Source organism: Theropithecus gelada, chromosome 15 (assembly GCF_003255815.1).
Source record: "Theropithecus gelada isolate Dixy chromosome 15, Tgel_1.0, whole genome shotgun sequence".
In the NCBI taxonomy this organism is placed as follows: domain Eukaryota; kingdom Metazoa; phylum Chordata; class Mammalia; order Primates; family Cercopithecidae; genus Theropithecus; species Theropithecus gelada.
This window is the reverse complement of record NC_037683.1, coordinates 60,490,051-60,502,023: the sequence shown is the minus strand read 5'-3', so window position 1 is coordinate 60,502,023 and position 11,973 is coordinate 60,490,051. Positions and strand designations below refer to the sequence as shown.

The 11,973-nt window shown below is 38.3% G+C and overlaps 1 protein-coding gene across 2 annotated transcripts; it reads right to left on the bottom strand.

The window, feature by feature from the left end:
* Positions 1-602: 602 nt before the first annotated feature.
* On the bottom strand, positions 603-6,183 carry KLHL9 (kelch like family member 9). 2 transcript variants are annotated; one of them, XM_025359799.1, is made up of 2 exons: positions 5,879-6,183; positions 603-5,441 (listed from the first exon to the last, which is right to left on the bottom strand). In XM_025359799.1, the coding sequence occupies exon 2, from the start codon at positions 5,435-5,437 to the stop codon at positions 3,788-3,790; it is 1,650 nt and encodes a 549-aa protein (XP_025215584.1). In that variant the 5' UTR covers positions 5,438-5,441; positions 5,879-6,183; the 3' UTR covers positions 603-3,787. The 2 variants fall into 2 exon arrangements, with proteins under 2 accessions (XP_025215584.1, XP_025215585.1); XM_025359800.1 differs by having other exon boundaries at positions 3,788-5,663; positions 6,067-6,083.
* Between the last annotated feature and the right edge of the window lie 5,790 nt (positions 6,184-11,973).

Here is an 11,973-nt window from a genome sequence, read left to right as displayed (position 1 = left end):
TAATTATTATTGACCACACCCAACCTGATAGATGTATGACAAAGCTGAAGTTTTAGAGAGTTAAACTTACCCCACGATCTTTCAGCAATTGTTTATAATCAGTTGAGCTGGGGATGGCACATTGATTTTAATTCTCTTTATGGTACATTTATGTAGTTTAAAAATGTCCTGTAGGAGTTTACTGCCTTTATAGTGAGAACAAAATAACTTTGATTACAAAAATCTGAACATGAGTGAAATGTGTTTGCTTTGCAGGCCAACTACATAAATATTACTGTTAGCAAGTGGGAAAGAAATTTAAGTCTGGATTTATCTGAGTAAAAATGGAATCTGTTTTTCTAAATACATGTGCATTTGATAATTAGAAAAAAAACACCTTAGCATTTTTTAATATATACAGCTTTTAAAAAATAAGATAAAGTCATAATAGGAGTCTGTGTCTTTGGAAGGTGGATTTGTTTTCATTATCCAGCTTTTAGCCTAAGGTCTGGCATATTTGAAAAATATTTGACAAATGCCTGCACATATGTATGTATATATATATAATATACTCAGTATTAATAGAAATTATCTTCAGCATGTGGAATCACTGATAATTACTTTTTGTTTGCTTTTATTTTCCTGTACTTCCTATAATAGACATACCAAAAAAGCTAGCAAATGTTAATTTTTGCTTACCAGAAAAACTAAGAAATGTTAAGAGTGCTTTATGTGCTTTTAGTTTTTATCCTCTAAATATTTTTCCAGTCTGAACTTTCTTTAAAAAATTACCAGCTTATGAAAATAAATCTCTTTCTACTTAATCATTTCAACCACCTAAAATTTCTCTCTATAACGAACTCCAGGTTTAATGAGCAGTACAAGTTGAATATCCCTTATCTGAAATGCTTGGGACTAGAAGTGTTTTGGATTTTGGAATATTTGCGTGTACATGACGTTATCCTGGGGGAGGGACCCAAGTCTAAACAATATTACTTAAAACTTCAGTTATATATCACATATGTTTTATACACATAGTCTGAAGGTAATTATATATAATAGGCTTAATAATGTTGTACATGAAACAAAGAAGTCTTCACTGTGTTTTGAGTATAACCTGTCACGTGAGGTCTGGTGTGGAATTTTCTACTTGTGGCATCCTGTTAGCCCTCAAAAAGTTTTAAATTTTGGAGCATTTTGGATTTTTGGATTAGGGCTGCTCAACCTGTATTAGCATAGCATTAGTCAGCTACCTGCATGATACCAAGAGAACTGTCAACTGCAGAATATGGGAAAGTAAACGAATGAGAGGCAGGGTGTGTGAAGCTGGAGGTAGGGGATATAGATAGAGCAGTTTACCTGGTAAAGCAATACTTATTTCAATAGGAAGCACCAGGGTCAGACATAAGACATAATAAAAAGTACTTTTTTTCAATAAAAGGAAAAGCTTGTACAAAATAGAAGCAGGGCAGAACCACCTTGGTAGGTCAGAATAAGCACTGAAATACTACATAAAAAATAAACCATATCAAATTTATCCCCTAACCCCATCTCTACTAAAAATACAAAATTAGCCGGGCGTGGTGGTACATGCCTATAATCCCAGCTACTCAGGAGGCTGAGGCAGGAGAACTGCCTGAACATGGGAGGCAGAGGTTTCAGTGAGCACAGATCGTGCCACTGCACTCCAAACTGGACAACAGAGTGAGACCCTGTCTCAAAAAAAAAAAAAAAGAAAAGAAAAAGACAAATTTGATCTCAAAAATCAACAGCGTTGCCATTGTAAAACTACAATAGATTGAGGGAAGAAATAAATGCAAGCAAATGCAAGTTAAATTACATTTATTATATAAAGAGATCCTATAACTTGATACGAAAAACAAAGCAACTCCAACAGGTAACAGAAGGGCAAAAGGACAGGAATATTTGATCAAAGAAACACAGCTATCCATAATACACAAATATTCAACCTCATTAATAATCAAGAAAGGATTAGGATGCACTTCTTGCTTATTTGATAAAGTTAATTTCTAATTTCTATATTTTTCAAATGTACCCAAATGTGCTATTTTTAGTAATAAAAAACTGAGTCATTAAAAAAAATATAAAATATGAACATTTCTGCCAATGCAGAAATCATAAAAAGCATTAAAATAAATCAACACTTGTATGGGCAGTAAGGTTCAGACCCCTAGAAGCCAATTCATTTTGCCTTGGTTCCTGAGTTTTATTATGGGATTGTCAATAAAGTTGTTCCTGATTTACACTCTGACAATCTTCCAAGTATAAGGGTGTTTGTGTGTGTGTGTACATACACATATGTATATATAAAATTTTTTTCTTCAGGTAGACAATTATTCCAGGCAAGTACCCCTTCAGAATCATTACAGAGAATTCCTGTAACTCCATTTGCTGATAAAAGTCCCATTAAAAACTATCATGTGGTTCTCAACCAGTAGGGATACCCTTGGTATTGAAGAGGCTGGAGGTTGCTATTAGTACTGCTCGTAAGACCATAGTGTTCCAGAGGCTCTGTAGCTGGCTTCTTAGGGAATCTGAAGTTGGTCCTGTCCTTGAGACATGGCCAAAAGCACATTTTTCCTCACTTGATGCAAAAGAAAATGTATCTCCTGCTTGCTCAGATCATAGCCTTGAGGCAGCTCACACAGCTCAGGATGCACATGGACTGGAACACCACCAGGGCAATCGCCCCAAATCGCAAAATAATCATGTTAGGATGACTAAGTTGGGAGGCTGAACTTAAAACTCTATAGCTTTGTTCAGAATATTTTTTTCTTTGCTTTTTTCATTAAGTTTTACTGACCAAAAAAGGTGGAAAAAAGAACCTAAATTTTCTGCACAAAAACAATTCTCTGAAACCTGAACTTTACCAATCTGTGTAAAAGTACTCTACAGAAACTATACAAGTAGAAAAAAGTAACGTAAGCTTCATATGAAGTAATGGTTTAGACACATGACAAATTTGGTTGTTGATTTAGTATGCTGTAGCCCTCATCTATCTAAATTCAATATGACTATATAAACATTTATTCTCTGGTATTGAATTCCCATTTGAATAGAAACGGCTGCTTTGTGGAAGAAAGAAACTTCAATTTAAAAACAATTTCAGCATAGTTGAAGTGCCAATCAATTTTTAAATTATGTGTGTGTATACATATGTATGTATGTGATGTGCGTAGGCATGTATGTTTGTATTGTGTATTTTTTTCTCCTTTCTCCCTCTCTTGCTCACTCTAGAGAGAGATACCAAATACTGGTTTGGTGCTATACTGTTTTTTCCTAATTAATATTTTTATTATTTCTGTCTGCATAAGAAACTTCAAATATTCTGAATGCAACCACACAATCGAGTAAGTTGACAGACATATAAAAAACTATGAAAAGAGGGAGGTAACTAATATTAATACTGGGCAACCTTTTGTTAATTTTAGGTTACAGTGACCTCCCTCTGACATTTTGGAGTCAAAGATGAAAACTCGACTTTGAAGCATAATGGACATAATTACACATTTACCACAGTCATCTACAATTTTATATAACATCACAAAAAGACATCTAAACATTTTTCTACATCTTTTTTTCTCATTTGTTAAAACAGCTAGCTATGTTAAATACATCTTCAGAATGCATTTGTTAGTCACTTGATAAACATACTAAAAGCCAAACAAGACGAATAACATTGGTTACCTTTATATCTAATAACTGTACCAATCACTGTAAGAAGATACAACTGAAGGAGAAGTATTAGATCACCCATGATGTACTGCAAAGGTGTTACACCTTAGACCTAAGAATGATCTGAAGGTGCTGAAAGAGGTGATTCTCTAGAAGGTGACCCAGGGTTTTCTTCAGGTGGAAAAACTGTGAGTGTACAAGCTCGAATGCCACCAAGTGACTCTGGAAGATCAAAAACTTTATGCCACTCATCTTTTTCTGGGTCATATTTCTGGACAATTTCTACCATACAACGATTATTCCAAGAATATCCACCAACAACGTAGATTTTATTTTCAAAGACGGCAACTCCAACATCACTTTGGCCTCTTAACATGGCGGCAATTGGGGTCCACTGGTCAAGGGTTGGTGAATAGTATTCACAGCTTAGAACATCATCATAATCACTTGTTCCTCTGAAGTGATTGCCGCCAATGACATAGAGCTTATCTCCAACCGTACACATGCAATGCAGACCTCTGACTGTAGTCATTGGAGCCTTTTGCATCCACTTATCTGTATCTGGGTCAAAACACATAAGCTCATTTTGGAAAGTGTCATGGGTAATTCCTCCTGAAATATACATTAAGCCTCCATATACTGTTCCAGCATGGCCATAGTGAGGTTCACTCATTTTTGCAACATAGCTCCACTCATTCATTCTTGGGTTGTAACATTCTACTGTGGCCAGTTCACCAGCTGCACTGCGCCCACCAACTGCATACAAATGTCCTTTGAGGGCACTCAAGTGAAAGAATGTACGCTTTTCATTTAATGATGCAACCTGCATCCATTTATTATACCGAGGATCAAATCTGAAAACTGTATCAACAGCAGTTTTTCCTTTTGTATCATAATTACTTTGACCACCAACTACATAAAGAAAGTTTCCAATGACAGCAATACCATGCTGGTAACGGGGAGCATCCATCGGGGCTAAAGATCTCCATTCTTGTGCCCTTTCATCATACATCCGTAATTCTTTACTGACAACCAGCTGCTGCCTCAAAACTCCTCCTAATGTAACCAAGTGAGTGGAGTCAGATCGAATGGCAGTTCTATCTGACTGCATCACTGGCTGCATATATGGCATCATTTGGTAATTGCTAGCTTCCAAAAGCAAATTCACGCAGGTATTGTCTGTTCTCATGAAATCTACTGTCTGCACGTAATTGATGAGATCCTGTGGTGTCATCAGTGGGAATCGAATATTCTTCATTAATTTTGCAGCATAATCCATCCGAGGGTCTTCCAACCTTAGCCAGCGACAGGCTGCCTTAAAGAGTTCAAGTTCGGTACAGTGCTTAAGACTATTACTGGAAAGCACAAAGGCAAGCCGTTCAAAAGGGAGTTTTAGAAACTCCCCAGTACTCAATAAAGCAGGAAAGTTCTTCAGGATGAAATTATTAACATATTTATCCACTTCTATAAGATTGTAGGTGTTAGCAATTCGTCCAACCTCAACACAGTTATCTAAAGAGACTCCTGATATAAGAAATACTTTACAGAAATCCAAAACGGGTAATATTTGTAAAAAGCTAGCAGCTTCAAGTGTGTCCTGAAGATTGTCCATATTAAGAGAAAGTTTTGCAGTATAAATAAAATCAATGATTTTCTTCAGACCAACCTTGTTCACCCCATGAAGCTTAATGCACATCAGATCTTGTTCTTTCATTCCACCTGTGAACATAGCTTTGAAATAATCACTAGCAGACGCCATCATAGCTCTGTGAACAGGGAAGATTTCATCTCCATCACCTGGTACCAGAGTGACATCACAAAGCAATCCTTCTATTCTAAGCTGATCAAAGCCTTGCAGTACCACCGAACTGTGTGTATTGCTGGTAAAAAAGCGTGTGGTTCCTGCCTTACAAGGCTGCAAATGGGCAGAGACGCCCATTTCGCCGTTACCAAGGGACACTTTCATGTGAAAGCTTTCCTCTTGCACAGAGATGCAAGCCGGAGAAAGAAGTTATAACCGGAATGTTTTACAGGCAACGAGGTGTCCACAAAGAACAGAAAGCTCGTTTCCTTATCAAGGGAAGGCAGCCACTGCGGGACCCCTCAGGCCACACCAGTCAGTCATCCACTGAAAATCGCCCTGTAGCAGGACCACAAAGGGCTGTGGACCTCAAATCTGATTATTAGACAGATGATTCATCACCTGAAGGCGGTTAAATGACCCGGTTCACCTCGTCCGGCCTGCGCTGCCGCTCCTTCAGCAGTTCCGCTTCGGGCAACGAAGAGGCGCCGCCACGTACTGTGGCTCCACGGCCCGCTCGGCGGCGGGTCCGGGCACCTCAGCGAACGGCCCGCTGCGCCCTCCGCTGTACCTAGAGTGTCGCAGCGGCCAGCGACCTGTCTTTGAGCAAGGACCTGGAACACAGGCCTGGGACTGGGCTTGGGCCTAGAATACCGGCCTACCCCGACGCCGAGCCGCTCTTTCCGGAAAAGCGTACTCCCAGGATCCCGCGGGGTGGGAGCGGCCGTAGCGGCTACTGCGGCTGCGCGGCCTCCAGAGCTCGTCAGTGGGCGGGCGTGTGGGGGTGGGGAAGCGGGAGGAAGTGTGCGGGAGGCGGGGAGGGCGGGGGTTGAGGAAGAGGAGCTGTCTGGGGTGGGCGCCAGCCCGGCTCCTTAGATCTGCCTTGTATGTGGGACAAAATAGGACAGAATGTGTGCACGTATATTATGCTGCACGTTTGATGTAAGTTTTTCACATATCTGAGCTCTTACGTTCCCCAAATGCATAAATTTTTTAAAACTTTGCACTTCCTAGCTTCTGTTTTTTTGAATAACAGTGAAACGCGGCTTTTGTATAAATTGAGAGGAAACCTGGATGTTTAATTTTTTTTTCCTCTACAAAACAATAATTGTTATCCCACATTATGTAATAGATACCGTAGTTACAATTTTGGTTCGTATTTTCAAATTTGTTATAATTTCAAAGGCAAAATATTTGCCTCTACTAGATTGTTACTTTATTATATAAATGATATAGTCTAAATTTTTGGCTTGAAATGCCTTTGTTTTCCACAGTTTTAAAAATGGCTACATAATTTTTCAATAACATACTATAGTTTCCTTTGCCCATTGTTTGTTCCTGAATATGTACCTTCTTATCCTCCTTTGCTTTATAGAATCTGTAGTAAATTTACAGAATCTGGTAGCAAAATTTTAGCCCTGGTATGGATAATATTTAGTAAAATGCTGATCCAAGACAGTATTTCCAAAATATTATCATGAGCAATGTTTGTGCCTTTCCCTTCTGCTGACTTTTCCCTTTATGAGTATTTTATTAACTTACATTTCTTTAATTAGTGGTAAATTTAAATTTTGACATACAAATCAATGTATACTTTGACACAATTTCTTCCATTTTCCAAATTTTGAAGTTTATGTCTTTTAAGTCCTTCTAGTTCTTTATGCGTGTGCAGAGTAAGAATAGTCATGTTTTAATTACACTCTCCTCATTTTTATGTAAAAGATAGCATACCATTTACACTGTTCTGCATTTTTCTTTTTTCACTTCAAGATCTTCCTGAATTACTATAGAGAGCTTATTTATATTTTTAAACAATTCTATTGTTGCCCTCAGAGTTGTTATAAGTTATTTAACCAGTGCCCGATTGATGGACAGTTCATCTGTTTTGAATGTTTTCTATTGTTTCCAATGGATGGCGGCAAAATTCAGAAGGCTTAGACTACCACTGACCTCCACAAGGTGCTCCAGCAGATTGTCAACCTATTCAACACAAGAGGTTGGTTGGAATGAAACTGGCCTGGAGAAATTATTCACTGAAATTTTATCAGCATTGGGAAGTCCTGGAGCCCTACTTGTTGCATGAGTTAGGGGTGGAAGGGCTCTCTTGGGGCATGACAACTCCATAATGCTGTGAAGAGCTACTTCCAAGGAATCAGTCTCTATCTGGAAAAGAAAGAATAGAGCCTCTGTACCTGGGAAGTTGGAGCAAGAAATCATGAGATCCTTCTCTTTTTCATCAAACTTGCAAGTAAGATTAATAGCTTAGGAACAGACTTGTGTCTTAATGAAATTATTACTGTATAGAGACTCTTCATTGTATTCCCATATGTTTAGTTATTTTAAAAGACTGTCTTTTTTGCCTGCATAATGAAATGATTGAATCAAATTTGTCACAATACTTGTTGGTAATGTCAAGCAACTATATGATAAAGCATCCAGTCCTTAGGGGCATTAGCTCACCATGGATGATATTATTAATTTACCTATGTACTTAGTTATTGAGTCTACTACATTTATTGTATTCAGTATTTTTGCTTATATGAAATGTCCACCTTTAACACTGTGCTAATTACATTAAAAAGTGTTCAGTTTATATATTTTTGTTTGTTTGTTTGTTTTGTTTTGTTTTGATGGAGTCTCGCTCTGTCACCCAGGCTGGAGTACAGTTGTGCCATCTCGGCTCACTGCAACCTCCGCCTCCCAGGTTCAAGCAGTTCTCCTGCCTTAGCCTCCTGAGTAACTGGGACTACAGGTGTGTGCCACTGTGCCTGGCTAATTTTTTGTATTTTTAGTAGAGATGGAGTTTCACCATGCTGGCCAGGCTGCTCTCAAACTCCTCACCTCGTGATCCGCCCGCCTCAGCCTCCCAAAGTGCTGGGATTTCAGGCGTGAGCCACCACGCCCAGCCCCTCACTTTATATTTTGAAAATTATTCTCTTTATTATTTCAAGTTTTACTTTCAGATCTTTTTGCATTTGTTCGTTAAACACACACACACACACACACACAAGGTCTTGCTGTGTCACCTAAGCTGGAGTGCAGTGGCAGGATCATAGCTCACTACAGCCTCGAACTCCTAGCCTCAAGCAATCCTCCCATCTCAGCCTCCCACACTGCTGGGATTACTGGCATAAGCCACCATACCTGGCCTTACTCAATAAATCAATGCCAAGTTTAATTTTGCAGCCTCAAGTGAAGTTGAGTTCATTCATTCCGTTCACACTGTATGGAACACTTGATATGTGACTGTTTTCAGGATAGAAAAGTGAATAAAGGAAACACAGCTTCAGCCCTCTTGAAACTTTTTGCCGAGAGAGAAAGAAAATTATTAATCAACCAATTAATTTCAACTGTATCATAAACTGACACCATAGGCAAAAGTAAAGTGGTTTTTATCACCAGAAACTGGAGGATTTTAAGCCTTGAAAATTGGATGCACAGTTCTGGAATTTACAGAGTGCATGGCTAGAGATGTTCATTTGGGAGCTGGGCTATACTTTTTTCCTGAAAGCCCGAGGATGGATGAGGTCTGGCAGAAATTGTGTAGTGAATCAGAAGACCAAAACCTGAATCTTGAGGACCTTTACATCTTAATGTAGTGAACAGAGTGAGGAACCTGAAAAGGGCATTTCAATGAAATGATAGGACATCCAGGAGCAAAATAGGAGGACAACCAGGAGAAAATTGTGATAAGAGGGTGCTTAAGGGAAGAAACGTGTTTAAAACATGACGTTTTACATTTAGGAAAAGAAAGGGCTGGTTTGCCAGAATTAATTTGTCAAAATCCAGATTGGAATATATTGACTAGAGTAAATAGGAGGAGAGGTTGGAGACAAAGTGGATGGAAACTTCTTTTAGACGTTTATCTGTGAATGGAAGAAGAGAAAGAAGGTAGTACCTGGAGAAAAATGTGTGTTTGTATTATTGGATATAATTTTGTAACCTTTTTACAAACTAGGATTGACTTCAGGGAATGGATATAGTGGCACAAAGCATATAAAATTAATACTTTATTTAATCGGGTATATTGTCTAACTGCTTATTTAATAAGCTAAAATTTCAAGAATAATTGTTTAATAGTTTTTGAGTGCTAGGGAGCTACAGTGTTTTTCCATTTGCTTCACTTGCTGTTCTTAATTCTATTTGGGTTTCATTTTGTGGCATTAATTGTACTTTTTATTATTCTTATGAATTATGGTTTTATACGCCCCTCTTAAAAGTATATATAAACCTTTTATGCAGATGTTAGCTATATTCCCTATGATGCAACTTTGTCAATTTTGTTTACACATAACTGTTATTTTCCTTTACATTTCTCCTATTGCCAGATGATTGAGACCATGCAAAACTTAAGGAAAATGAGTTTGAAATCCTACTTCTTTCCATCAAACAAATGGGCTCTCTTTATTAATGTGGATAAATAAAATCCAGATGCTCTTCAGAGAGGGTGTAGATGACTGCACAGAGAGCTCATTTATCACATTTTTCGTACACCAGGGATGCTAGTTCTGCAAAAATACTGAAACCTAAGTAAGACTAGACAAGGATGGCCATCGCAGTAAAGGCCATCTCTGACCAGATGGGGATACTTCTAGGGAAGTATATTCAGCTGCCATGCAGATAATGTCTGTAAACCACCACACTGTGAGTTTATTGATTCACTGGTTTCCTATTCTTTACTACCTAGTCATAAAACTCACTCATACTTTGGTAGCATTTTATAATTTTCTCTCTTAGCAGAGATGATATGAGGAGTGATCTGCAGATCAGAATTGGTAAGTGATGTCTTTAAGACATCCATTTAGTGAATGGTGAGGGGCAAAGATAGGATTCATAGCTGGTTCTGCCTGTATGTTCAGTGTTCTTTTCTCTGTGTTTAATGTATCTAAGTTAGACTTTGTTGTTTGTCATGAATGCAGAATTGATGAGAGCACTCAATACTAAGAAGGCATTAAAAGAAAACATTGTTTTTCTTTTCTTTCATCAGTGTTAAGAAAGAACAGGGAAAGAAAGAAAAAATCTGTTGATTATGTGCTATCTATAAAATACGTATGTGCCATCTATAAAACAAATAATATGTTACATGATTTAATCCACCTGTTACAGTGTGAATAGTAATACTATTAAGCTTACTTTATCAATGAAGAAAGCAGGACGCTGAGAGAAGAGGTGACCCACGTAGAGTGCACAAGTGATTGGCAGAGATAGGATTTGAGTCTAGGTGTGCTGATGGAAAACTTCATGTACTCAGTGGATATCATGTTTCCCCAAGGTTAGGTTCTTTCTTTCTCTTCTTTCTTTCTCTTCTTCACAAGTTACCCTGGTGGAGACCCAAAATCACAGCGTCTGCCTTACTCACTCTATGCTTCACTCATTTCCTCATTATTGCCTTATCTTCCTACAGCATCTGTCTGGGTCACAGATAGACCTCCTGTCACCTGCATAAGTGCAGTGAAGAACTTGGGTACCCCAAGGATTCTGAGGGGTTGAGTAACATATAAATCTTCAGTCAAGAGACAGGGCCTGACTAGGACTTACAAGTTTAGCACCAACCATGTCCAGAGTGCCTAGCTGGCCTCACTGGAGAAAAGGATTACTCATGAAATCCTCTTGGTCTGTTGTCTCCTGTCCTTTGTGAAATGGTGAAGAAAATAATAGACCCCAATCTGTTCTCAGCTCAAATCTTCTCCTTTTTAGTGGTGGCTTTTGGGCAAGTCTTTTTCCCTCAGAGGTTGACGCCTGCTTACAGGGTCTGAGCCGTAAGTAGGAGGAAGTCAAAGGGTATGTCCAGAACAATCTACAAAGTGCTGTGTGGTAGTTAGTGGTTATTTCTCTAAACACATCTAATTGTATTGATTCAGACTGTTGATCGAGCTTGCCATGATATTTTAGACAGCACAGTTTAGTGACTAAAGGGTTTGACTTTAGAGCCAGAGTTCCTGGTTTGGATTCTAGCTCAGCTATTTAATAGCAATATGACCATGGCAAGTACCATGAACATTATGCTCCCTAGTTTCCTCATCTGTAATATGGGAAGAATAATAGTATTGATCTCATAGGATTATTGTAACAATCAGATCAATAAATACACATGAAATGGATGAAACCATATCGAGCAAAAATAATCATGCTGTTAGAAGTGATAATGTCTACTCGCAGGGCAGAGGCAGAAGGGTTGGTCTTACTTAGGTACTGACTGGCACAGAGCACTAGAGAGGCTTCTAAGTCCTGAGTAAACTGTTTCTGAAATGCTGCTACTTTCACATATATTCAGTATGTGAGGAACCATGTCACTGTGTGTGTAAGACATGTATACTTTCATTCTGTGTGTTATGCTTTCAAAAATGAGCTGCTTTTAAAAATATAATTGTGCTACAAAAAATTCCTGGGATATCTTAAGATTTTCAAAGACTAGTGGGATCCAAGCCCCTCTCTCTCTCTCTCTCTCTCTATACATATATATATATATATATGTATATACATACACACTATCTAAA

What these genes read in the sequence shown, in the direction of transcription:
- KLHL9 (XM_025359800.1), bottom strand. Translation starts at nt 5,641, where the DNA reads ATGAAAGTGTCCCTTGGTAACGGCGAAATGGGCGTCTCTGCCCATTTG.